The following is a 27,769-nucleotide window of genomic DNA, read 5'->3' on the forward strand; positions in this document are numbered from 1 at the left end:
ATAACCCCGGGCCGGTGCAGTTTTCTGCTGATAGGAGCACCAGCCCGGGGTTTCAGGTAAGTCTATACAATCACTTGGGAGTGCCTAACATTTGGCACCCCCAATTGGTTAACGAATTTCCTTCTCCTTTAAGTATTGGGTATTGGGCACCCCCAAGTGCACAAAGCCTTTCTTCTCCTTTAAGGGTCGAATTGAAAATTAGAATTTTCAGATTTTTTTTATGCTCAAAACAGTCAAATTCAACTAGGGAATTATCCAAACTCGATTGAGATTTTTTTACTCTGGCCATTTAAGAATTTGACTATTCACCACCAAACCTGGCAAATTACTGTATAAGTCAATGAGAGAGGTCCAGGGATCAATTTGGTGATGTTTGTAGCCTAGTTTTTTTGCTGAGAAAAAAAGTTTGGTATAATTTGAATCAAATTCAATTCAAGTTTTTTTGATTGTTTTAACAATTAGAGTTTTTTCAATACATATCCCCAAATTGAATTTCAAATTCAATCGAATTTTAAGGAGTGAATTCGAAATTCGACCCTTGATAAATGCTTCTATGTGTGGCATGGCATAAGAGAGGACTGACATTGTGCAAAGTGTATTCTTGGGCATAGTATAGAGGAAGTCTAAAACAGTGACCTTAGAATACTGTGTACATTGTAATGGTGGGCATTTTACAGAGGGGAGCTAATTGTCACGATCGCCGCCCGGAGCAGGTCCAAGAGCTCCGGGCGGCGCGTCCCTCCTTGCCGGCGTCGTTTCCAAAATGGTGGCGCCCATGGCCCCCACGTGGGTAGCGGCGCCGGCGCGATGACATCAGCGCGCCGACGTTGGCGCAAGGGCGTCAATGACGTCACAATGGCGCCAAATTCAAAATAAAAACGCCAACTAGACGCCAGAATGGCGCCCAAGTATAGGACTACTTTCCCTATAGTATCCTGGGTTTCCTGTGAAGCTTTATTGCTATATCTTGTTCCTGATTTATATTCTGACCCTTTGCCTGGACTTTGGACTTTGCTGATATCTGCCTGCCTGTGAACTTTTGCCTGGATCTCGACTACTCTTTTGATTAACCCTTTGGACACCGCGAACTTGCTCCCTCAAGAGGGCTTCCTCCTCGATCCTGACAACCTCCCTGGAGGGAGCTCCCGGCTCCCTGACATTATATTTGGGCCATGGATCCTACTGAGGAAGCTACGCCTGATGTCGGACGAGCGCTCCGCGGACTGGCATCCCGCATGCAGGAATATGAAGCCCAGCAGTACCATATAGGACAGGCACTCGATACCCTTCTCTCCCGAGTGCCTCCAGCGCCTCCTGCTTCCCAAGCGGCTGCAAATCCTCCCATGGCGGACGTCTCGTCTAGCACAGGTTTCTCGTCTGGTGAGCCTCGTATTCCGCCTCCTCCTCGCTTCAGTGGGGACCCACAGGCCTGCAGAGGTTTCGCTACACAGTGCCAGATCCAGTTCGAGTTTCAACCCTCGCACTTCCCCAATGAACGTTCCAAGGTGGGGTATGTGATGTCTCGTTTGGTGGGCAAACCGCTTGAGTGGGCAACATCTCTTTGGGAGAAGAATTCTCCACTGACTTTTGATGCCAAGGCTTTTCTTCAAGCGTTTCGTACGGTGTTTGATGCCCCGGGTCGGGTCACAAATGCTCCTTCTCGCCTTCTGCAACTCCGTCAGGGAAACCGCAGTGTCAGTGACTATGCTATTGACTTTAGAACTTTGATGGCTGAGACTTCCTGGAATGACGATGCCTATAAGGCCGTATTCTATCAAGGTCTGTCTATTCGCATTAAAGATGATCTTGTCTCCAGGGAGTTCCCTGATCTGCTGGAAGACCTGATTGCACTATCCATTAAGGTGGACACTCGTCTTAGAGAGCATCAAGTAGAGAGGGAGCGTTGTAAACGATTTCAACCCGTGTTGGCACCTCGCTTCCAGAGACCTCTCTTGCAAACTCCAGCTGCTCAAGCCTCTCCTTCTCCTCCGGAGGAACCGATGCAAGTTGGAAGGGCTCGTCTCTCCGAACAAGAAAGACTCCGTAGACGAATGGCTGGCTTATGTCTGTATTGTGGCGGACAGTCTCATTTTGCGAACTCTTGTCCGGTGAAGCCCACGAGTTCTGTTCCCCGAGGTATTTCCAGGGTAACTCATGTAGGGGGCACTACTCCGAAGTCTCAAGAGAACTCTCACAGGTTTCTCCTTCCTTTACAGATTCGCCTAGCCACTAAGACCATTGTCGGCTCCGCTTTCATTGACTCTGGAGCTGCTGGGAACTTCATGGACGCTCTTTTCGCCAAACACATGGAAGTTCCCTTATTCCCATTGTCCACTCCACTTCGTGTCACTGCCATTGACGACAGACCCCTGGTGGCTGAATTTATCTCCATGACGACTGGTGAATTGCCTGTGCAGGTTGGGACGCTGCATAAAGAAAGACTTTCGTTCCTAATTATTTCCTGTCCATCAGTTCCAGTCGTTTTGGGTCTCCCTTGGCTACGCCTGCATAATCCCACCATTGATTGGTCCGCAGGACAGATTTCCCGTTGGAGCCCATTTTGCCAGAAGCATTGTCTTCCTGCTGAACCCCTCCAGAGGGTGAATATCTCTATGTCTGATCTGAAGACTCTACCCTCCTTTTACAGGGAGTTCTCTGATGTATTCTGTAAGAAGTCTGCAGAATTCCTTCCTCCACATCGACAATACGATTGTCCTGTCGATCTTCTGCCTGGAACCATGCCCCCTAGAGGTCGTACTTATCCTCTCTCTCCAGCGGAAACCACTGCCATGAAGCAATATATCCAAGAGAATCTCCAGCGGGGGTTTATTCGCCCTTCTACTTCTCCTGCCGGGGCTGGATTCTTCTTCGTGGAAAAGAAGGATGGAGGTCTACGTCCCTGCATTGACTACCGGGGTCTTAATAAAATCACCGTTAAGAACCGGTATCCCTTGCCCCTGATTGCTGAACTCTTTGACCAACTGAAGGGGGCTAAAATCTTCACTAAGTTGGATCTCCGTGGGGCGTATAACCTTATCCGCATCCGGGAAGGTGACGAATGGAAGACAGCATTCAACACTCGGGATGGGCACTACGAGTACCTCGTAATGCCCTTTGGTCTCTGCAATGCCCCCGCTGTCTTTCAAGAATTCGTGAACGTCATTTTCCGGGATCTCTTGGGAAAATTTGTGGTCGTGTACCTAGATGACATCTTGATTTTCTCCAAGGACCTTGCAAGCCATCGCTCTCAGGTGAAGGAAGTACTCTCTCGTTTGAGGAAGAACTCTCTCTTTGCCAAACTGGAGAAATGTGTGTTTGAAGTGTCCAAGATCCCTTTTCTGGGCTATATCATCTCCCCAGAGGGTTTCGAGATGGATCCTGTGAAAGTGTCTGCAATCCAGGAGTGGCCTCTACCCCTAAGTACTAAGGCAATCCAGAGATTCATTGGTTTTGCTAACTACTATCGGCAATTCATTAAGGGATTCTCTTCTCGTATTGCTCCAATCCTTGCTCTCATCCGAAAAGGGGGTAAACCCAGCTCTTGGCCCCACCTGTTGTTGAAGCTTTTCAATCCTTGAAGGATGCCTTCACTTCTGCTTCGGTTCTCCGCCATCCTGATCCAGAGTTACCTTTCTCCATCGAGGTGGATGCTTCTGAAGTTGGAGCCGGAGCTATCTTGTCCCAAAGACATCCCTCTGATGGGAAGCTGCATCCATGTGGGTATTTCTCTAAGAAGTTCTCTCCTGCGGAGCAAAATTATGATGTAGGAAATCGAGAACTCCTGGCGGTTAAGCTTGCCTTAGAAGAGTGGCGTCACCTCCTTGAAGGTTCCTTGATTCCAGTCACGATCTACACAGATCATAAGAATCTTGAATTCATCCAATCTCTCAAGAGGCTGAATCCCAGACAAGCAAGGTGGTCTCTCTTCTTCTCCCGATTTAACTTCGTCTTGACTTTTCGCCCTGGCTCCAAGAATCGGAAGGCCGATGCTCTGTCTCGAAGTTTCACTCCGGTGGATTGTACTCCTGAAAGACTAGAGCCTATTATTCCTCCTGTCAAGATCATCGCTTCCTTGTACCCTCTATTCGCTGATCAAATCCTGGCTGGTCAATCTTCTGCTCCTCCTGATACCCCCATTGGGATGGCGTTTGTCCCCTCCGAGTTACGTCTGCCCATTCTTCACCAGACTCACTGTTCCAAGCAAGCTGGACATCCCGGTCCAGAAAAGACTCTTGAACTCCTTCGACGTTTAGTCTGGTGGCCGACTATCCGAAAAGATGTCAAAGACTTTGTCTCTGCCTGTACTGTTTGTGCCACTTCCAAGTCCAGCCATTCTCGCCCCAGTGGGTTACTACAGTCGTTGCCAGTTCCCTCTCGTCCTTGGACGCATTTGGCAATGGACTTCATTGTTGAACTTCCTCCCTCCTGTGGGAACACCGTGATTTGGGTTGTCATTGACCGCTTCAGCAAGATGGCCCACTTCATCCCTCTATGGAAGCTTCCATCTGCAGTGGAGTTGTCACAGTTGTTCATCCAGTTCATTTTTCGCCTGCATGGCTTCCCAACTGAGATCGTTTCTGACAGAGGGTCTCAATTCACGGCTAAATTCTGGCGTTCCCTGTGCAAAGATCTAGGTATTAATCTTCAGTTCTCCTCAGTTTATCATCCCCAGACTAATGGAGCGGCTGAGCGAGTGAACCAAGCCTTGGAACAGTTCTTGAGGAACCACGTTTCCCTTTGTCAAGATGATTGGTCTGATCTCCTCCCGTGGGCGGAATTTGCTCATAACAATGCCTGCCACGCTTCCACTGGAAGGTCCCCATTTATGTCTGTGTATGGTCTACATCCTCTAGCCTTCCCACAAGACTTTGTGTTTTCTGATGTTCCGGCCGCTGATGACCATGCAGCCCACATGTCTGCTATTTGGGCTGCAACCAAGTCAAACCTGGAGAAGAGTGCTCTGGTTCACAAGTCGTTTGCAGATCGTAGACGTAGACCCTCTCCTCCCTACAAGGTGATAAAGTCTGGTTGTCTTCCAGGAACATTCGGTTGAAGGTACCATCTCCTAAGTTGGGTCCGAGGTTCGTAGGTCCATTTCCCATTTTGGAGGTGATCAATCCTGTGGCTGTCAGACTTCAGCTTCCCCCTGAGATGCGAATTCCCAACGTGTTTTATGTCTCCTTGGTGAAACCCGCCACCTCCAACCGCTTTTCCGTGGTCCAGCCTTCCCCTCCTACTATCTCTGTGGATGGCCAACAAGAATATGAGGTGGAGAAGATCCTTGACTCCAGGATCTCCAGGGGCTCTCTTCAGTACCTCATCGGGCTCTCTTCAGTACCTCATCAAGTGGAAAGGCTTCGGCCCTGAAGAATGCTCCTGGGAAGGACGCTCTGATGTCCATGCTCCTCGTCTGGTGAGGGAGTTCCACTCCAAATTTCCCCAGAAGCCAAGTCCTGGTGGTCCGGAGGCCCCCCGTGAGGGGCGGGTACTGTCACGATCGCCGCCCGGAGCAGGTCCAAGAGCCCGGGCGGCGCGTCCCTCCTTGCCGGCGTCGCTCCCAAAATGGCGGCGCCCATGGCCGCCACGTGGGTAGCGGCGCCGGCGCGATGACGTCAGCGCGCCGACGTCGGCGCAAGGGCGTCAATGACGTCACAATGGCGCCAAATTCAAAATAAAAACGCCAACTAGACGCCAGAATGGCGCCCAAGTATAGGACTACTTTCCCTATAGTATCCTGGGTTTCCTGTGAAGCTTTATTGCTATATCTTGTTCCTGATTTATATTCTGACCCTTTGCCTGGACTTTGGACTTTACTGATATCTGCCTGCCTGTGAACTTTTGCCTGGATCTCGACTACTCTTTTGATTCTTTGGACACCGCGAACTTGCTCCCTCAAGAGGGCTTCCTCCTCGATCCTGACAACCTCCCTGGAGGGAGCTCCCGGCTCCCTGACACTAATACAGTGGACGTAGGACACTGTGAGGAAATGAATGGGGTTAGATTCAGGGCATGTTATATAAGGAAGGACAATTCCATCGCCATTAGGATATTGTACAAAGGAATCTTGAAGGCAGTGTAAGGCATGTCTAACATAGTGTCATTACAACTTTCAAAATAGTGGGATTTTAGGGATGGTGTAAGGAAAGATTGACATAGGTACCTTGGACATTCAGATGTGAAGAATGGAATCTTGGACTTTAGGGTGTTGTGCAGAGTGACATATTGGGCAAGTTATGAGTAAGGGCTAATAAGATAGTCTTAGACATGGTACAAGGGAAGACCTTGTTACAGTTTCCTAAGGTATCCTTTATGTAGAATTTTTTTTGTGTCGCTACAGAATTCTGCAACGTGGACTTCCGGTGTCAGCCTTACAAGCTCAAGACCAGAAGAGCAGTTTTATCACACACCCACCTCACAGTGCCCGTAGCATAGAGGAATGGCAGAAAATAGCAGAATATTATGTAGAAGGGCCACGAATGGAGCTCGTTGGGCAACAGGTACAAAGCTGGGTATTTATTTTTGCATTAAAGTATATATTTTGTTGCACCTAACTGTCAAATGCAGTATTTTGAAAGTGACATTTTATGTCATTGTTTACCAAAGAGTAAGACAGAGGAGTAAAATGCTAAAGAAAAACACTATTCATTGTATTAACTAACTTACTGTTACCTGCTGATTATGATCCGATTCATATTAAAAATAAGGAGTTCAGCCCAGTGCAATCAGCAACACCGTGAATGTTGTCTCTTACATGTATGATATTTATTAGGCTACCAAATATATTTAGATTTAAAGCCTACATTTTCCTACCATGTACATAAGTTGGGCATATCTTCCCCACCCAAGCCACATAATTTGTACTGCATATACCCCCTCCATTTGCCAGCACCATCACATTTTCCTAAAACAAATAGCAGCTTTCACCCAGCAGCCATTTTCTCCTTTTGAAACATCATCAGTTACATTGACATGTGCAAACAGGCATGAACTTTACATGCATGCTGTAAAGTTCATGCGATGCAGAATGCAGGTTTACACAGGCACAACATACTTTGATAAAAAGTTCTGCTGGGGTTGAGCACTGTAATGGTTAAGCTGAGCTCAGGAGAGGTGGTTAGGAAAAAAAAATTGGATCAGACAGAGTTTCTATGGGAACCAGTAATACTATCTCTTCATTGGCTGACTGGAGGGTGTGTTTAGTAAACTAAGCTGAGAAGAACTGAGCATGCTCATGAGCCAACAGCCAAAGCACATTCCTGAGGGAGGGGCAGAGTGGGTTACAGGAGTAGAAGGAAATCTAAGTGATTAAGGGGATGCTGCAGCCTTACTGTTAATCTTTTTACAACCAGATTGGCAGTTATCTAAAGATTTCAAAGAGGCTGTTAGTTTAAAAAAAAAAAATTCTCTAAAACTCTAAAATTTTCGAGATTTATTAAATGTAAAAACCACAAAATCTTTGAAAAACTTTGAAAGTCCCATAGAAGTCAATGGGAGCTGTGCTGATCCTATTCGACTTTTTTTTAGTCATTCAAACTATTAGAGGGTTTTCGGATTTTTTTCACTATTCGTAAACAATTTTCAGATTGTGCAAGAACTTTTTTTCCATTCATACTTTTTATATTCAGATCAGCAACCGAATTAGAAGAATAATTCATTTTCTCCTTGAATTGAATCTCACCCTATAAGTTTTCATGTGATAAACCATAAACATATCTTATCGATTTGAATCTGGCCCAATGCATCTTGTGGTTCTGCTTTCTTTACAGGCACAGCTGCACTCTGAAACCCAAAGGATGTTCTGGGCTCCAGCTCCCCCAAAATTCTCAGCTCCACTGTCACAGATTCAAAACAAGCTGTTTTCAAAGTATGAGGTAAATTGTCAAATCCCTTGAACAGTGCTCATATAAGAATGCCCATGTTTTAAGAAGGAGGAAACACTGCAGTAACCCAAAGCAGCTCTTTAGCACTAAGCTTATTAACAAAGGCTACTGCATTGTTCCCCAAATCATGAGGCCAAATTCCACTGCTGCATCACCTATGTTACAATATGCAAAGTTTATTAACATAACATGGCGATTGTTTATGTAACCATCCATTTGCTGTACAGACTAATTATGGTAATAAGTACATAGCCTTATACTTGATTTTTTTGTGCTTCTGGTAATGAAGCTGATTGTCTTTTGAAATATAAAAAATAAATTGTTTGTTTAGTCCTCACGAAAGTATGCAGTACTAAAATTGTCCACATGATGTCACCTGTGTTATATGCTTTAAACAAAATCATTAGTGTTTTGTCATTTGTAACATAAATAAAGCAGAATTAAAACGTGACATAACATTCGTATAATTGAACGTATACTTTGCTTTGAAGTATTTCTATTTATGCTGCAAAACCACATGTTTGGCTTCTATTTATGATAAAATATATAATAATCCTAATTTATAGCTACAAACGTCCAATAAAAACAGCTTACAATTTGTTTTGAATTTAAAGGAGTTTATTAACCTGTGTACTATCCAGTACAGGTATGGGATCCGTTATCTGGAAACCCGTTATCCAGAAAGTTCCGAATTACGGAAAGGCTGTCTCCCATAGATTCCATTATAATCAAATAATCCAAATGTTTAAAAATGATTTCCTTTTTCTCTATAGTAATTAAACAGTACCTCGTACTTGATCCAAACTAAGATATAACTAATGAATACTCATGCCAAATTTCTACAGGTGCTGCAAGCTTAATTGTTTAATTATGAGCTTGGTCGCTAAAATTTTACATTCTCACAATTTTTGAAAGCGCTCACCAAACAATCGCGGTGGTTCAGGTGCCACTGCTCCAAACCCGTCACTTACTCAAATACAATCTTAAAAAATCAGAAGCACTCACCGCTCGCCGTCTGAGGTCCAGGTGTTGTGCCCCAAACCCTAAGCCTGGGGAGAACAAATCCACCATAGGCACACACTCCAGCAACTTCTCAGATGCAGTGTAAGATCAAAAAGTCATTATTTCACATGAGATAACACCCAACGCGTTTCGTGTGTCTCCTCGCGTAGTCATAGGAGACACGTGTGGAGACACACGAAACGCGTTGGGTGTTATCTGATGTGAAATAAAGACTTTCTTTGATCTTACGCTGCGTCTGAGAAGTTGCTGGAGTGCGGGCCTATATTGGATTTGTCGAGTAAGATATAATTATTGGAAGCAAAACCAGCCTATTGGATTTATTTAATGTTTACATGATTTTCTAGTAGTCTTAAGGTGTGAAGATCTAAATTACGGAAAGACCCAGGTCCTAAGCATTCTGGATAATAGGTCCCATACCTGTACAATATTTCATGATGTACACACAATGTAAAGTTTGTTTGATATACCTGGAGCTCATAAATGCTTAAATGTTATAGCTTGTTTTCCCTGGGTTGTACTTTCCTCCGGACACCTAAATCAATTAACATCTAAAATGAATTGTAGACTCAGCAGGTATGCTTCAGTAAGCTGCCATTTAATTGTAATATATATGTAACTTACAGCATGTGACCCATAGAGGGAGCCGACAGGCATAAATATTAACGTGTGAAGTAAATAATAACTCATGTGTTCTTAACCTGATAAGTATCCTTCCTCTGTCTCAGAGTTGCGTGGAGGATCTGGATAGGACAGAAGAGTTCTCAGAGCAACAGCAAAGAGAATACTTTTACTCAGAAAATGAGCAAGAAGACATAGAGCACCGGGTATAATTACAACTCTAAAGTTAACCTATGCAGTGTTTTTATACTTTGTCTTGGACATATGAATCCCATCTGCAGGCAACCTTCTCATTGGAGGAGATGCACAAGAACTAGTGAAAGAATTGTATGCTGAGGATATAAGGAAGAAGTGAATGAAGTGACAAAGGAGAAGCAGCTTGTGGGAGGGAAATAGGTTACAGAGCATTATTTGGAATCAGTGACTGGGTTTGGAAGGGTAGACAATTAGAAAAATGTAACTATTAATGGGGTAGTTTATCTTAAAGATATCTTTTAGTATGGAATGGAATGGCAATTTCTTAGCAATTTCCAACAGGGGTCACTGACCCTGGCAGCCAAAAAAACTATTGCTTTGTGAGGCTACAATTTTACTGTTATTGTTACTTTTTGGAATAATAACATTAACAGCAGTGGGGGTGGCACTATATGTGTTTTTAGAAGTGTAACCAAGTGCATTTTTGTGAGTTTCGTACACAACCCTCTATTCTATTGTCTTTTTAACATGCATCAAGTGCAATGCAATATGAGATGCAAATACAATAAAAGCCAACTCCAAACATGATTAAATACAGACAAGTAAAATTTGGAAACAATTAACTGATGCATTTAGGAGTGTTCCTGTGTCTAAAATGTATGTCAACTACACAAAAAGCCTGTGTGTAGGAGTCCTTAGGGAGACTTAAACTGGTCCTTCACCAAAAAAATGTTTTTTTTCTCTCCTTGGTGGGGGGGACACAGGAGCAGCGGATATATATTCTACCACTAGGAAACAGAACACTAGAACAAAGAAACTCTACCCTCTGAGCTCTACCCCTTAGCACAATCAGTCATTTTCTTCTAGTGTCTTCAGGATGTTAGTGCCTTGTCTCATTTGACCTACAGGTAGAGCTTTACTTCCGGTCCAAGATCACCTGGACACCAGGGCTTGATCCTTCCAGCTTACATAGCATAGACTGCTCTGTCAGGTTTCCCCCTTCTTAGGACATATTCTATATTCTATATTTTCTTTGTTCTAGTGTCCTGCATCCTATACTCAAAGTAGTACAAAATAGTAGAATATTCTAAGCAACATTCCATTATACATTAATTACAAATGTTCAGTTATTTGTAAAGTTAATTGTTATTGAATGTAGTATCTGTTGGGCTATTTAGATTATTTCCACTGCTGGATCAGACTCCTAAACAGCATTGAAAGCCAGCTACAGACTTCAAAGAAAACTGATTCCTGCTACATTGTTTAAAGAGTCCGACCCAGAGAACAGCAGGGAGTTAATACAAGCACTGATTTTAGTTTTAGTTACATAGACAAATGTACTAGACATGTAGGGCCTAAATCCATATAGGCAGTAAGGCACACAAATAACACTTGTGCTGAAGGCAAATGCCTACTATTTAATTGACTTTACTCCTCGTTTAACTACACCTTATGTCCTGCTGTTCTTTTGGTATTCATGTTACATTTGTTTTCAGGACAGAGTATTATTCTCAAGGTCCAAATCATTGCCAAACATCAGTGTCTCTCCTATCTTTCCAGTTAATGGATCATTACAGGTATGTACAAATCTTTGTGTCCAGCCATGCCTGTTCTTGTTGGGAAGGTGTTTCTTATAGCCGTAACTGTTCTTAGAGAAACTTCACTAAAACTGATACTTAAATGTGAAAAAGCTTTAGTATAGGCTGATAATGTGCTTGACTACTGTCCCAGCATCCTTTAAAGTCAATATTTTAAGATTTTTACTTTACAGGTATAGGAACAGTTATCCGGAAACCCGTTATCCAGAAAGCTCTGAATTTATTTATTATTAGTTTCCCATAGTCTCCATTTTAATAATAATCCAATTATTAATTAATAATCCGAATTTTTAAAAATTATTTCCTTTTTCTCTGTAATAAGAAAACAGTACCTTGTAATTGATCCAAATGTTAAAATGTTATCTTTCTCCTGCACTTTTGGATTCTTATTAATGTAATAGAAAGGCACAGCTTTATTTAAACACCATGCTTTCTTAGGATCTCAAGTGGCCCTGCCTCATACTTGGTTTTGAATTCCAGCAGTGTCACTATGAACTAAATCTGGGTCTACACTGTAAACAGTAAATTTGCCTTTGGAATTTTAGCTTTGTTGCACGGATTTGTATAAATTTGAAAATCTTGCTCGGCTTACAATAAAGCCTAAAATTCAATATGTATTTAACGCAATATAAGCCACCCGAGTGCCCGTATAGGATGGTTTTCAGCAACAGGGAAATAATGAACTGAGAACATGGATATTGTTATATAGTATTATAGTTGTACAAACAGGAGCAGACCTATAAAGTGTCAACAGTACAACATCAGCACACAAGCATATGTTCTTTTTGCATTTAAATTAAAATACACTTCAATATTTATCATTTAAGAATTATTTGGGCTCTTTGGCCTATGATTTCTTTCAGACTTCTCTTTCCGCGTCTGCACCAGATATATCTGACCACAGCGAATCCGCATTTCACCTGGCATCTGATTTCAAGACAAGCATGAAAGAGCTAGAAATGTGGAGACAGCAGTCATTTAAGGGGACAGTGGCTACCAAGGATGAACCAAAACCTAGTTCCAATCTTGCTTTTAGTCATGGCACTGATGATGCTCTTACTGGGCATAAGCAATTGGATGCAACAACAGCCCCTGAGAAAACAAATTTAGTATATGTTACTTCTCTTAAGAAAAAGCGATCAAGAAAAAAGAAGAAATCACTACATCAAGTAAAGTTGCAGTTTGTGTATCAGGAGTTAAACCAGCCACCACGAGCCCTGGAAAGGTTAGTTACTACAACATCACCTGTGCTCACATCAATGTGTTGTTATTACAGGGGATGGTACGGATATTGTAATGCACACAGGGTAATACCCAGTCAAATTACATGGCTCCATGATGTGTGTTCAGGCAGTTGCTATTAAAAAGTTGAGTGCGCTTATTGTCAAATTTTGTGAAAACAAGGATTTTATTTTTTCATCTTCCCTACAGTTGTTAGGATGCCTGCCCTTGAAAATTCAATGGACCTGTCTATTTATACCTTTATAATTTTTATACAGTATAACAAATGTTGGCCATATTTATTGTGGCTAAAGAATATTTACAGTTGTCCCTTTTTCTTCTAGATCTGAATCTCTCATATTATTACCAGTCAGTTTTCCATCCAGTTATAGAGAAAATCGATATTCAAGGAGCTCCAGCCTACCACGAAGGCTTGACTTTTCCTCATTTGTAAAAAAATATGGTGGGATACATGGTAATTCAGTAGTTCGTGAATGGGTGCGAGATATTTGGAATACATGGTTTGATGAAGTATTCCCACCAAGCAGTGCATCTTCAGATAATGAGGAAGAGCAGCCTTTCAGGATAAGTGAAATTATTGAGGGCTTAATCAAGAAAAGTATTTCTTGGGCACAAGATTCTGTAGAACCTGTACTAATCGAGGATCCAGGAGCATTAGTGGAAGACCTGGAGAAAGAGATAGCACATCTGACAGCTCTCATAGATGAAAAAGAAATACCCTGTGCATTTCATTGTTGCAGAAAAGGTGCACTGAACAGGAAGTTGGGAAAGCTAAGTCTGGCTATTCAAGATCTAAATCTGGTAAGAAAAAAACTCTCATAATTACAGGGTGAGGTTGCAGTATTCATAACAATTCTATTTATTGACACCTCCATCTGTCAAAGATATGGTACAGTTTAGGGAATTATTCAAATAAATACATGTAGGGGCACATTCACTTAGTTCGAGTGAAGGAATAGAATAAAAAAACGTTGAATTTCGAATTATTTTTTTGGCTACTTCGACCATCGAATTGGCTACTTCGACCTTCGACTACGACTTCGGCTTCTAATAGAATTATTGGAACTAAAAACCATTAATCTATTTGACCATTCGATAGTCGAAGTACTGTCTCTTTAAAAAAAACTTCGACCCCCTACTTACCTAAAACCTACCGAGGTGCCATGTTAGCCTATGGGGAAGGTCCCCATAGGCTTTCTATAAATTTTTTGGTCGAAGAAAAATCGTTCGATTGATCGATTAAAATCCTTAGAATCGAACGATTCGAAGGATTAAATCGTTCGATCGAGCGATTTTTCGTTCGATCGAGCGATTTTTCGTTCGTTCAAGCGTTTTTTCGATCGATCAAACTATTTGCAGTAAATCCTTCGACTTCGATATACGAAGTCGAAGGATTTACATTCGGCAGTCGAATATCGAGGGTAAATTAACCCTTGATATTCGACCATATGTAAATCTGCCCCGTAGTAGATAAATTGATTCCATATCCCAACCAGAAGACCATTACTTTTGCTTGTATTCTATGTTTTATAAAGTTTATCAGCATATCACATAACCGTTGTATTACTAATCATCTTAGTTTTTACATTCATCTGTTCCTTCAATATTGCTCCACTATCAAATATACACTCTTGATTAAAACCACAGGGAAATGTCCAATTAGAACATAATCTGTACAGAACTGCTCATTAAGGACCCAGAATAATTCAATTGAAGTAGATTGCTCCCTCGATGGTCATTTAACATCCACTGTGTACATAAAATCAATTATTTACTGATTTCTCTCTAATGAATTCTGGTGCAATAAAGAATGTTGTAATGTACGGAACCAATAACATGATTCTTTATGGTCTCCCCTACCTGTCTGTGGAGTAGCAAGCTCTGTCTTTTTTTTGAGCATTAATCTCTTGTAATAGATTTCTTTTAGGTTTTATCTCTGTGAGTATATAGACAGGATTGAAAACAAACCCTGTAAAATGATTAAGCAAAAGAGTCTCTAAGCAGCAGAAATGATCCATGAGCATCTTAGAGTCTGGCAATGAGCACACAAGATGCATTTTAAAAAATGCTTTTTAATGGGCACATTAGATTAACTGAATTAAAGGTGAAGTAAATTGTTTTGGAGGATAATAAAGAAAATGCAATTCTAAGAAACTTTCCAGCATACATGATTTTTTTTGTATACTGTACTCACATTTTCTCAGTGACTGAAATTATTGTAGCAGTAGTAGGTCTGTCTGCCTGGCTGCAAGTGCTTATATTATTGTACTCCTGGGTTTGACTTCTAAAACAATGTACCAGAAAGTAGCTGATCAGACCTGGAAGAGAAATTAGTTTTGTTACATTGTTTTCAGGATTCGAAACAGAAAGGGATAAACAAATACTGATTTCAGCTGCAATCACATCTACAAATAACTTTTAAACTTGAAAGTCTACTATCTAGTGGGAAGTTGAAAGAAACATACTTTCTATGTGAGGAAATAAAACTTCTTCTTGTACATATTCATTTGTATTCTTGCATGTTTATTGACTAAGCAATTGCACCTAACTTGACTAAGTAGCCCTTTAGATGAGGTGCTCCTAAAATTATGATAATGGCATCCTATTGATTTTCTAAATGTCTCCGCTCACTTTCAAATCCAACAATTTTGATGCAGCTGCCATTAATGTAGGCCTGTGAGTGTAGATATCGGCAAAAGAGATCACAAGTCCCTTATGAAAACATAATTTCAATCTCTTGTTATCTACCTTATTGCAGGCAATAAGTCTTGAGCCACAGTTATTAGATGCATATTGGAACCGCCATTTAATTTACTGTTTGCAAGGAAAGACAGCAGCAGCACTGGAAGATCTGAATATTATTATCAAATTAAACAAATCATACACAGGTAATATATATATATACATAGTTTGCACCTGAACAACACAGTGTGTTTATTATATAACTTGGTTAGAACCTTTATTGCACTTTATATCACCAGGGAGGTGATCTTTTTCATAAAAATGCAAGAAAAGTCAAAGGAGAAACCTGGTATTAGTAAAACGAATGCTATTGCATTTGCTCTACCCTTCACATACCCTCATGTGTTGCTGCCACTTCTTGACCTGTTTCTCCCTGATTTCAACATAGCTTACAGTCAACATTAGGAATGATTATTATGGAGTGCAAAGGTACTGCATCCATGCCCAGGGGAGCAGCTGGACTGGGTGCAATGGTATAATGTGTTTGTTTCTAGGAATTTGGAACTGCCTTCACATTTTTTTTAAAAAAAAGAAGGTGCTTGTATAGTGGGAAGACTTGAAATTGCAAATATTCATCATAACCTCAACACTCAACAGTAAAGTTAATATAATATATAACATAATATATATAACAGTATGCTAGTACTTTATGAAATAGAAGGTATACAATCTAATAACTGGGGGCCATGAGTTATTTTGTAAAAGGCCAGACCCCGCAGTGGAGCATTTTTTACTAAGTGGCCTAATTATGTGCTATAATCATATTCTTGTTGACTGTATACTTAATAATGATAGTAATGATAATATGGTACAAAGAACTCAGTTGAACTAACAGATTCTAATCCAGCATGAGAAAGCCTTCACCCTCAGGTGTAGTATAGCCGGCTGAATATCTACTCTCTAAAGCATCAGGATGTGTGGTTTGTTAATTCTTTAGATGGCTACCTGTCCAAAGCAGAAATTTATAAGCAAGAGGAGGATTATACAATGTCCATTCTGAGCTACACACAGGCTCTCAAATGGCGCCCAGATGATGATGAAATATACTTCCGCAGAGCACAGATGTACGAGGCCCAGGATGAATATAAAATTGCAATGGATGACTATGCAAAGGTAGAATGTTTTAAATTCTGTCCAAGCTATACATAATTATACTATTATTTAATAAATAGTGTTTTTCTAGTGATACTTGAATATCGGTTACTGTACTGACCTTAAAGATATGGTAAACACTCTTTAAGCAGAACTAAAGGTAAAATCCCTTGAGGGGGTGCCAATGGTTTAGGCACTCCCTAGTGATTCTAATTGATACCTCGCTAGGGTTAAAAAATTTCACAAACCCAAGGTACTTTATAATAGAGCTCTCAGCCACCATCTTCTATGGTGTTTACAGGCATTCCCTGATGCTACTAAAGCTGGATGCATGTGCAATACCGAAATATGTGCAGACGTTATGTATAGCATAAGCACTCACCCAGGTTATGCCTTGGAAAGCGGGATAAATTGGTGTCGCGTCAGTGTGTTTTCTGAAGACGAAATAGGAAATAAGTAGCTAGAATCACTGGGGGTTGCCTAACAATATTGTGTTCGCTAAGGGATTTTCTTTACCTTTTTAGGGCGATGTTTAGTTGAAATACCTTGTTTAATTATATTCAGATGGCAGTACATGAAAGGCAGCTTGCATCTGATCTGGTTTTGTTTAAACATTTTGTAGAGCAGCCTTTAGTTAAGGGTGAACAGACAAATACAAATATCACACCATACATCCCAGTTGTCCATGTTTAGGTAGAGCAGTCTAGAGTCTTGCTGCAAAAATAATGGGGCCTACCGTAAAGTGGGTAGGATTTTAAGTAGATTTTGCTCTTGTTTTGATGTGATCTAGGCATATGCATTTTCCATTTGGAAAAGATGGGATGTATAGCATATGGTACTGAATATTGTATCTGACGATATTTCATCTCTTCCATTTAGTGTTTTCATCTCAACCAAAGCCGCGTCGATGCTCTTCACAAGCATGGTGTATATTACTTTGAGAACTGCAACTGGAAGATTGCTGTGCAAGATTTTTCTGCTCTTATCAAACAGGACATCAATAATGTTGAGGCCAGGTTGGATATAAATTAGTTTTATCATTGTGTACACGGATAAGATGTTGTTGGATAAAATTAATAGATATTCCTGTATGTAAAGACTGTGGCAACGTAAAGACATCGCACATTATAAATGCTATGTAGAGTGGCTATGGGTAACTTAACCCCCCTATTAAAGAATAAATATGTTCTGCACACGGTATTTCAGAAAACAGTCACTAAGCCACAGCAGCACTAGGTTCTTGTATATGCAAAGTAGTAAAGATGTGGACTGAATCTTGATGCAACTGGCTGTGTCTTGCATTTATATTTATCATCTGAATCACTGGATACTCTCATATCTGCCCTGTTGCTGACCCCACATATACATCCTACACCGCAACACCATGTCTGATGAAAGTATTAATGTTAATAACCAGGTATATAGCATAAAAAAAAGTAAAAAAGATTAGAAATGCTTGCACCAACAAATGACATTAACTGTCTGATGTCTGTATGCAGAGCTGGTTTTATGGTAGGGATGAGAAGGAATTCACTTGGAGCGTCCAACACTAGAGGGCCTCCTAGGACTAAAAAAAAGCAGCAAAAATACAAAAGATATATAATGTGTAATGATTGCTGTATACTTACAATATAAAAACCACAGATGTCCAATCTGCAGCTTTCTAGCTATTAAACAATAGCATCTGGTTATTGATTGATCCTGGATGCTGTAGTTTTATAACAGCCACAAGTTGGACACCTGATTTTCATATTTTTCTCAAGTTCAGACTGGGGCTCACTCATTTGTTCTCCAGGGGCTTTTTGTGCTTTACAGTAGCCCTTAGAAATGATTAAAATGTATGTAGAAATTAGGGATGCACCGAATCCATTATTTTGTATTTGGCCTAACCCCCCGAATCCTTCGCGAAAGATTCGGCTGAATACTGAACCAATTCCGAATCCTAATTTGCATATGCAAAGGGAAAACATTTCTTACTTCCTTGTTTTGTGACAAAAAGTCACACACTTTCCCTCCCCACACCTAATTTGCATATACAAATTAGGATTGGGATTCGGTTCGGCCGGGCAGAAGGATTTGGCCGAATCCTACTCAAAAAGACCGAATCCTGGATTTGGTGCATCCCTAGTAGAAATGCGGGATCGTTGTCTAATATATATACTTTATATTTTTTGCCCCGAGCAGAATATTTCGTGGAAGGGCACACACCCAACTGGCCAATTATACAGAAGCAGCAGAGGATTTTTCAGCTGCCATTCACCTGAACCCCAGCAACTGGATGGCTTTCTATTACCGAGGGTGTTTGCTGCGTAAATGTCTTCCTTGGCAGGCTGTGCAGGATTTTAGCATCTCTGGTAACTCAGAATCACAGAGTTTTTCTTAATTCTGTATTTATGTAACCACATCCTTAAAAGAACAGTTCAGGGTAAAAATAAAAACGGGATAAATAGATTAAAAAATGTTTCTCATATAGTTAGTTACGCAAAAATGTAATTTAAAAAGGCTGGAGTGATTGGATGTCTTATATAATAGCCACAATCCAACTTCCTGCTTTTCATCTCTCTAACTCTGAGGTAGTCAGCAATTCATCCTTAGCATTCAGCTCAGATTCAAAAGCAACAGATATGACCTATGTGGCCCTGCCTCAAGTCACTGATTGGTTACTGCTTGGTCACCAGGGTGACCAGTCAGTGTAAACCAAGAGAGCTGAAAAGCAGGAAGTAGTGTTCTGTTATGTTTTGTTAGACATCCAGCCTTTATACATTACATTTTTGCCCAACTATCTTGGAAACATGTTTTATTTTGCACAGCCTATCTATATGCCAAATTTTTATTTTTATACTGACCAATTCCTTTAAAGGCATGCTTTCATCATGAAATTACCCTTTTAGAAACCATTTCATGTTATTCACAGCTTTTAATAAAAACCTGTGTTTTCCTGTCAAATAAAGTGGATTGCAGATACTTATGTCACAGTCCCTACATCATCTCCAACAAAATTAGAGCAGATTTTTCTTGTGTTAGGATTGCGACGCTACATCTGTACCCAAAAATCAGTGCAGTAGCCTGATAATCCCATTCTATATAACATGGCAACTTTTAATGTGGTTTGAGCCCAAAACAAGTTATAAAATATGATCCAAAAGGGAATAGGTAAAGCTATAATTTGCGGCTCATTTAATTACCTAAGCTGAAGGGTAGAAAACTTGTATGCTTGTAACACGGGGGGGTCCGGACTATGGGGTCTGCTTCCTCTATGGCTAATAAAAAAACCCTCTTCCCCTCTTACCTGGGACGCAATTCGGACGGGAGTGGGTGGATTCGGTGTGGCATAGGCAGGTCATGGGTGTGGCAGAAAAGGGACATGGGCGGGACGGAGGCGGGACGGGAAGTGATCGGGAGGATGGGGATCAGAGTGCGCCGGGGCCTTCTACAGATTTTTTTGCAGGGAGGCCCGGTATGCTCTAGTTACACCACTGTTTGTAAGTCTCATATAAATACACATTCACAGTAGATAAAAAGCAAAAGTATATCTATTAGGACATGACAAAACAAGCTAAATGGATCATTTATAGTTATAGTACTGCTGACTGGCAAGGCATGTGATAGATTTACCTGTGGGAGTAGAAAGAAAAGGGTAAGAATATTTTAGCTGAAGCAGAACAAACAAAACCATTAACCTTATAAAAGTATAAAAACATAGAAAACAAATTCTTATGTGACAGAAAGCAACACACTATTTTAAAGTGGATTATACAAATAAAGGTTATGTGATGACATTCCATTTAACATCTGACTGGAGGCCATTTTTTATTGTTTGCATTCTCTTTCTCTTTCAGTGCTTCTTTGTGACAGCTGTAAAAACCTGAATGCATTCTTGTACCGTGGGATTTTGTATATAGACATGGGCTTATGGGCCGAGGCCATATGTGACTTTGAACGTGTTCTTGCTCTGGATAGGTATGCTTAAAAAAAACTCAGTGGAGTGTAAAAAAGAGTATTAACGAATTTGGCTTTATGTGTTGGCCTGATTTGTTTTCTTTTGATGATCAGATACCCTTTGTACTGACATATTCCACCAATTAGTCTACATTTCCATTGATTTGCTAGTCTGGCCAGTCACAATTTGTGTGTCCTGAATGACCTTCCTCAACATTTTGTTCGATCAACCCTCTGAGTGAGCCATATACTAGCCTTTCAGTCTTCCCTATTATGTCTCCTTATATAAGTACTACTGGCCTTCCGTTTTACCTTGTACAAGTATGAGATCCATTATACAGAAACCATTTATCCATAAAACTCCAAATTACGGGAGGGTTGTCTCCCATTGACTCAATTTTATCTAGATAATCCAGATTTTTAAAAGCTTTTTCAGCTTTATTTTTAGCATTACTTTTCACACAAATCCTTACTCTTCTCGTCCTGCAGGACTGTTGTCTTGGCCCACATGAACCTTGGCTTGATCTCACTACTGAATCGAAAAGATTATACCCAAGCTATCCATCACTTTACTGCTGCACTTATTGTTGATCCACTTTATATAAAAGCCTATTTGTGTAGGGCTCAGGCCTTCCAACAGGTACACTTTTTCACTTTTGTAAATGTAATACTATTTTTATTTATTGCCTGAGTGCTCTCATTACCCTAGTTCCCATACATATAAATGATTTTATGTATGTATTATATATGTGTATATATTTGCGTTACTGTAAAGATTAAGTATCAATTAATGCTTCATGTTGTGTTCCATAGATAAACAATTTGAAGAATGCATTGAAAGATATAACTCGTGCCATTCACTTGCACCCTGACTCACCACAGCCCTACCTTATTAGGTAAGTTGCTATAAACAGCACAGGCATGGACTGTGATACCAGACTATAATAGGAACCTGGTGGCCCATATAATAGCTTTTTGGAAACAAATGGGGGCATTGCTAATGACACATGTTTTGTGTATATTCTAGTCACAGCTAACTACTAACTAAGGGATGAGTAAAACTACCCAAACATGTACCAATATTATCATTAGATATAATTGTAATAAGATTCTTTCATAGGTCTCTTAGAATGGCATTACTTATACTGTATGTTTGGCTAAGTATTAAATCAAAACATATAGTTCCCTTTTAAGAAAGAAGGAGAATTGTGCATGTTGTTGTTTTAAGAGCTACATAAACATACCCTTAGGGAAAATACAGTGTTTTGCATTTATTTTATCATTAGATCTAGGCAAATGGATAAGCTATGAAAGACTACAATCTAAAACCAAGTAATTTGTGCACGGTATATTTGATACACATTTTGTTTTTAAAGCTTAAAGGCTATAGTCAGCATTCTGAATTGGGGTGATTTACTTTGTGCAAGGCAGGGTGCAAAGTGCAACTAACTGGCACAGTGCACTATATCTTTCTTCTTTGCACCATGCACTGCATGACAAATGAATTCCTGCAGGTCTCTGTGCCCCAAAACAGTGGGCAGAGACCTGTATGCACCCCCATGAATACTATGCTGCCTGGGTTTGTTAGTGCTGTGTTCATGAGGGGTGGACGGGGCAGACACACAAGTTTGGGAGCAAGTGCTTTTGGGAGCAGTCTGCAAAGGGGCACTGCACATACCATCTGTCCTATGGCTGAGAAAAATGGCCCCATTTAAAATCTGATTCCCATTTCACAATAACTTATTTTTCTTGCAGGGGTCAGTATCTGTATGAAATGAAAAAATACAAATTGGCCAGCTTCTGTATCAACTACGCAGCTGAAATGACTCAAGGTTAGAACTTTACAAAAATGCATTTTGGTTAAGGTAAAACTCTACTCATTCATATTCAAAGCAGAAGGAATTCTGATTGATTTACATGGAATACCTTATGGCCCTATGTGCTGGACATCACCTACTAGGTTTGAAAGCACAGCCAGGGCAGTATGATCAAATTTCAACCTACAGACTGTTTTCACCTTTATTAGGGTGTGTTAGTGAAGTGTTTTCTGAGCAGTAAATGTAGAGCCAGGGAAATAGAGTCTCAAGAAGTGGAGTATTTTGCTCATTACAAATTAGTCACACTAATGCAGTATTAAAGTATAAAACCCAGCCACTCTGTAGTTTTGTAATTGAGTATTTTTTGCCATATATAAATAGGGTACTCTGCTACATGAATGCATTCTGCATTAGTTTGCAAACTTGCATTTATTCATGACATTGCATGTTCAGAGCTGTTGCCCTACCATGTGCACTACATATATATAGCACAGAGAGGACATATCTTGCCAATGCTCTTCTCTACTAGTCTTGCTCTTAGTGCCAGCCTGTGGAGCAAATGTTATGAAAACTGTGTAAATAAAAATATGGTTTCCAACTCCATTTATAGTACAATACCTTGTTAATGAACTCATCCAATTTGACTTGTAGTCTAGAAAACAATACTGGTTGATGAATTTATTATTAATTGCATTTTTTTGTCAACCAAAAGGCTGAGAAGTGTTGAGCTATCAAAACGGAGGTGACCCAAACAATTCATGTTATGTTAGCTGTTACGAGGTATATTTATCAGTGAGCGTTCCACAAGCCATAACAGGGAAAGTTCACAGCTCTCTATTCACTTGTATAGAATTAATAGGGGAATATACATCAAGAGATTAAATCAAGTTTAAGCATTGAATGTATGCTCCTAATAATCCTATTAAAGTCAATAGAGAGCTTTGAAATTACCTCTGTGGCAAGCTCTATTTAAAATATGCTCTTATTTGTTACTGACAATTTCACTATTTTGCGTATTCTTCAGGTTCCTCACCAGTTCAACAAGCTTTGGTCCAGTCCTTCCGCCAACAATATGGCAATGCAATTGAATGCCTAGTATCAGCTGTCCAAGCCAAACCAGTCCCAGCCTTGATGATTCTGCTGGGAAAAATACAGATGAAGGCAAACAAAAGCAAGGTAAAACACAACTGTAAAGTTTTAGATATAATGCGGTACAACTTTGATGGTGTAGCTCCAGAAAGTTTTCAGCTTCCTCTCCCCATGTGCGAAACCATGGATCACCGGCAGGCAAGATTTTAGCGGGAAGCAGTGTGTCACATATGGATTGTATTATGTCATATAAAGTATCTTTATGGAGACCTGCAGTATTCAGAGGTATAGTTTACCTTTAAGCATATTTTTGCTCCTAGTGCAAAATGTATCACTGCAGCAGAGCTGTGATCTTCTTTAGGATGATTGGTGATGATACCTGTCAATACTGGGAAAATTGAAACCCTGTGCTTTCACTATAACTACATTTATGCAAATGTATGCTGGCCCAGATTTAAAGATGGTTAATAAGTTCCAGCAGTCTTTCTGGTTAGAAAAATATGAGTGCTATACTGCCGTCAACAGCATATAAAGCACTGCGTATCTTGTCGGCGCTATATAAACAAATGATGATGATGTGCCCCCCTATGTTTTCACTTAATAGTCCAACATTGTGCAGATTGTTACAGGTCAGAAGAACAGTTGTTTATTGCTACAGTGATCACTGTTGTGGTTCTGCCAGGATGAGTGGAATATCTGTTAAGAATTTCTTATTAGTGCTAAGAGCAGATGCTTCTCTTTTTGTTTTTCTTATGTGACAGGATGCAGTGAAAACCTTCAGAGATGCCCTGGAGATGTTTAAATCATCACATGATCTCATTTTATCATCCTCAAACAAAGCAGAGATCTTCTTTAACCTGGGACTGTGTTACATGGAGCAGTTTGATTTCCAAAAGGTGAGATGCATTGGCATAACTATAGAGGAAGCAGGCCCTGTAGTCCAGGTTCCCCCACAACTGTGGGCTCTGCTTTCTCTATAATTACAGGAAAGGGGTTGCTGGGGACAATGGGTAAGGGGTTGATTTGCGAGGCGGGTGACCCCGGCCCCATGTAGTTATGCATCTGGTGAGCTGCTTTACTTCATGTCTTAGCTAACAGTTCAGAAAGGCTATAGTGGTCTTCTTCAAATACATGCTTGGGGTCCTGAGTTACTGGCTACATGGCACCACATGCAAAGATTTGAACTTAACTGCCCACAGAAAACAGATTCCCATATTAACAAAGGCATAGTTAAGTATCTCCTGTGGTTAAACACAACTGCTGTTATAGACTATGGACAATACCTTAGTTGAGGGAAGTAACATGGAATTCATAAGCACTAAAGCAAACATGAAGAGGATCAAAATTGTACAGTACTTTTTATTGTGTTTATGGGGTAAAACATGGAGACTTTGAAGTCTTACTTATTTAAATTATGTATGTAAATATTTTGCTTAAAATTCTGTATTGTAGATGTTTATTCATTCTGCACTTTAGTCCTTCCATCATATTTACATAATACCTTTGTAGGCTCTTGAGGCTCTTACCAGTGCAATTAAAGTTTGCTCGAGATTCCATGAAGCCTATTATCAGCGTGGGATTTGTCGCATGCATCTTCATCAAGCAAACTGTTTGGATGATTTCAACAAAGCACTGGAAATCAACTCTAATTACTTCCAGGTAAGGTCGGCAATGTGCACCAGAAGGACCACACACATACAACGTTCTACATGCAGGCTTGCATTTATAGAGTGTGCTGCTATAGTACATTGTAGAGGTAGAAGCATTATTCACATGCCACAAACTGCTATCCAAAGCCAAATATACAAAGCCTATTGGCTCAAGTACTGATGTATATATGAACATGCCTAGATGTTTTGACTTTTTCAGTACATGCTAGTTTAAAGAAACAGAATCACTAAAAAATGTAAGTGTTTTAAAGTAATGAAAATATCATGTAGTGTTGCCCCGCACTGGTAAAACTGATGTGTTTGTTTCAGAAACACTACTACTGTATAGTTCAAATAAACAAGCTGCTGTGGAGCAATGGTGGAAATTGAAAAACGGCTTTATGGCACAGGTTAACTAATGGATAACAGATAACACCATTAGACAGACAGAGCTTATCTGCTGTGTAACCTGAGCCTTTTCTCCTTTGAATGGCTGCCCCCATTTCTACACAGCGGCTTATTTATATAAACAATAGTAGTGTTTCTTAAGCAAACACAGCAGTTTTACCAGTGCAGGGCAACACTGCATTAAATTTTCATTACTTTAAAACACTTTTATTTTTTTGACGTTACTGTTCCTTTAATGAAAGCAAGTATCTAATTGGATGGAGTATCTTATTTGCTTGTGCATGTTTGCAATAAACTGAAATAAATAAAGCTTCATGTGTAAGTAGGATAGTAACAGGAATAAGAGGTACCTAGATTTATTTGGGGATAACATTCCACTCCATTTCCTAAATGTGAAAGCTTCTGTTACATGCTACTGCTGACCTGCTCAAATCTGTTCCATACACACTTCAAATGGTATGATCTTACATTTGTTCAGATTCTGCTGAATCTGGCATACACATATGCCACATTATTCCATAGTAGAAGGATTAATAACTCCACATTTAGGTCAACTCCCTTGACCTAAATAGCACAATGATTCACTCTTAAGTGGTTGTAGCACAGTTTTAGCTTGACTAAAATATCTGTATGGCCCAGAAGGTCTCGTGAAGAGAATTCAAACAGCAGCAGCTTTTTCTTTTATCGTTCACATGATGCACAGAACTATGAAATAAATGTGCTAACAGTAACAGGACAGCATATACCTAAACATAATTAGGACAATTTTACAGTGCTGAGGGTGATAAGATATAACATTTGCACACATTTTAATAACAATATCTTCTTGCTAATGAATCATGGAAAATATATATATTTTTTTACTGGATTTATTTTTTTCAAGAAAAAAGGGAGGGAGGAACAAGGGACAATGAAGCAGGAAAGGATGGTAATAGTTGTAGGTAATCATTTTAGGTACATATATCAAAGCATACAGTGTCAATTAAATACACTATACAGAATTCAACTTTGGATATTCACATCCTAATTGGAAGGTAGGATCTGTGTACCAAGGGACAATTTGTGAATGCTCAAGACTTGGGCTAGCAAAAAGCGTGTTTTCTGCATTTGAATACCTATGCTTCCTGCACCTAAAACTTGCTGAGCTTTTAATTTTTTTGTTGAAATATCCACATGAATCCAAGATATTCAAATGCAGAAACCACGCAAGAGTTTAGAAAGTCACGCATGGTTTTAGTAGCCAAATGCTCAAGCCCAAAGGCTTGAGCATTCATAAATCTGCCCCTGAGTCTACACATTTCCATGACAGTGCACCATTGTGTTAGTAAGTACAATTAAGTGGAGTATCCAGTTTTTCAATATTTTAATATTTCTTAAGCCAGCTGCTGGACATATACTTTAATAGGAGGTTGGTCCTTATTGGACTCATCCAGTCCTCTATTGAAGGGGTATTAGGGGACATCCAGTTTCTAATCATCACCTTCCTAGTCATAAAAAGAGAGTTAATTCACACCACTTTGTCTACTGCCTCTAAGAGGCAGACCTCTGGCAACATTATTTGGGGAAACCATCTTGCCTTTGTACATAGTCCGTTACCTATTTCAAGAAATGGGGGACAGGACCAAAGCATATGAGTAAAATTGGCTTTCTGTTCTTTTCATTTGTAGCAGGCAGGAGTATTTGTGTCACTCATGTAGCTAACATATTGTGGGGTGATGTATAATTGGTTGAAAGTTTGGAATTATATTAGTCTGTCCCTAGTGGCTAAAGAGAATTGGTAGGATTTTTGTGTGATTTTCTGAAAACATCTTTAATCTCTTATACAATAGGTGCCATATTTGCCAAGATGCCCTTAGATGTGTCCGTTTTGCATTTGTCCCTATGCTTGGTGTTCAGATTGCTCCTGTCTACTAACTGCCCCAAAGCATAATTCCAGCATAACAGTGTGCCTTTTACTGTAGGCCTTATTGTGTCGTGCTGCTTTCTATGGCTTCAGGAAGAGATACTCTAAAGCTATCATGAACTGCAATGCTGCAATCAAAGTCCAGCCACGCAGTGTGAGAGCCTACCTCTACCGGGGATCACTGAAATACTACATAAAGGTAAGGAACTGTATGTATGTATGTATGTATGAATGTATGTGTGTGTGTATATATATAAATATATATATTATATATATGTGTGTTTATATATGCGTATATATATATATATATATATTATATATATATATACATACATACATACACAGTGAGTGCCTATGTATATATAATATATAGTTGTTACCAGTTCTGAAGCTGTTCTTATTTACCTTCCTTACCAATTGGCATTCAGACTAACAGCACATTCATCTCACAAATACACTCGCATTCCTATACTTATATTCACAGTTCCAGTATATTAAGTCTGAGTATCTTAAACTGGTCCACTGGGCCCCACGAGAGAAATTCCATTGGGCCCCACAGCCCGGTTCCCTCATG

At 40.1% G+C, this 27,769-nt stretch overlaps 1 protein-coding gene across 1 annotated transcript in view; it reads left to right on the plus strand.

Annotated features, from left to right (window-relative positions):
• The window catches only part of ttc6.L (tetratricopeptide repeat domain 6 L homeolog), a 56,619-nt gene that overhangs the window by 15,934 nt on the left and 12,916 nt on the right, over positions 1-27,769 (plus strand). Inside the window, exons 7-24 of the mRNA XM_018231148.2 lie at positions 6,338-6,497; positions 7,767-7,871; positions 9,629-9,727; positions 11,213-11,293; positions 12,178-12,539; positions 12,880-13,357; positions 15,315-15,444; positions 16,236-16,411; positions 17,270-17,406; positions 18,575-18,744; positions 20,230-20,350; positions 20,819-20,969; positions 21,143-21,225; positions 22,085-22,161; positions 23,171-23,322; positions 23,997-24,131; positions 24,745-24,894; positions 27,254-27,394. Of these exons, the coding sequence (XP_018086637.1) occupies positions 6,338-6,497; positions 7,767-7,871; positions 9,629-9,727; positions 11,213-11,293; positions 12,178-12,539; positions 12,880-13,357; positions 15,315-15,444; positions 16,236-16,411; positions 17,270-17,406; positions 18,575-18,744; positions 20,230-20,350; positions 20,819-20,969; positions 21,143-21,225; positions 22,085-22,161; positions 23,171-23,322; positions 23,997-24,131; positions 24,745-24,894; positions 27,254-27,394 (2,908 nt within the window). The remainder of the gene's footprint in view (positions 1-6,337; positions 6,498-7,766; positions 7,872-9,628; positions 9,728-11,212; positions 11,294-12,177; positions 12,540-12,879; positions 13,358-15,314; positions 15,445-16,235; positions 16,412-17,269; positions 17,407-18,574; positions 18,745-20,229; positions 20,351-20,818; positions 20,970-21,142; positions 21,226-22,084; positions 22,162-23,170; positions 23,323-23,996; positions 24,132-24,744; positions 24,895-27,253; positions 27,395-27,769) is intronic.

Source organism: Xenopus laevis, chromosome 8L, assembly GCF_017654675.1.
Source record: "Xenopus laevis strain J_2021 chromosome 8L, Xenopus_laevis_v10.1, whole genome shotgun sequence".
Classification (NCBI taxonomy): Eukaryota; Metazoa; Chordata; class Amphibia; order Anura; family Pipidae; genus Xenopus; species Xenopus laevis.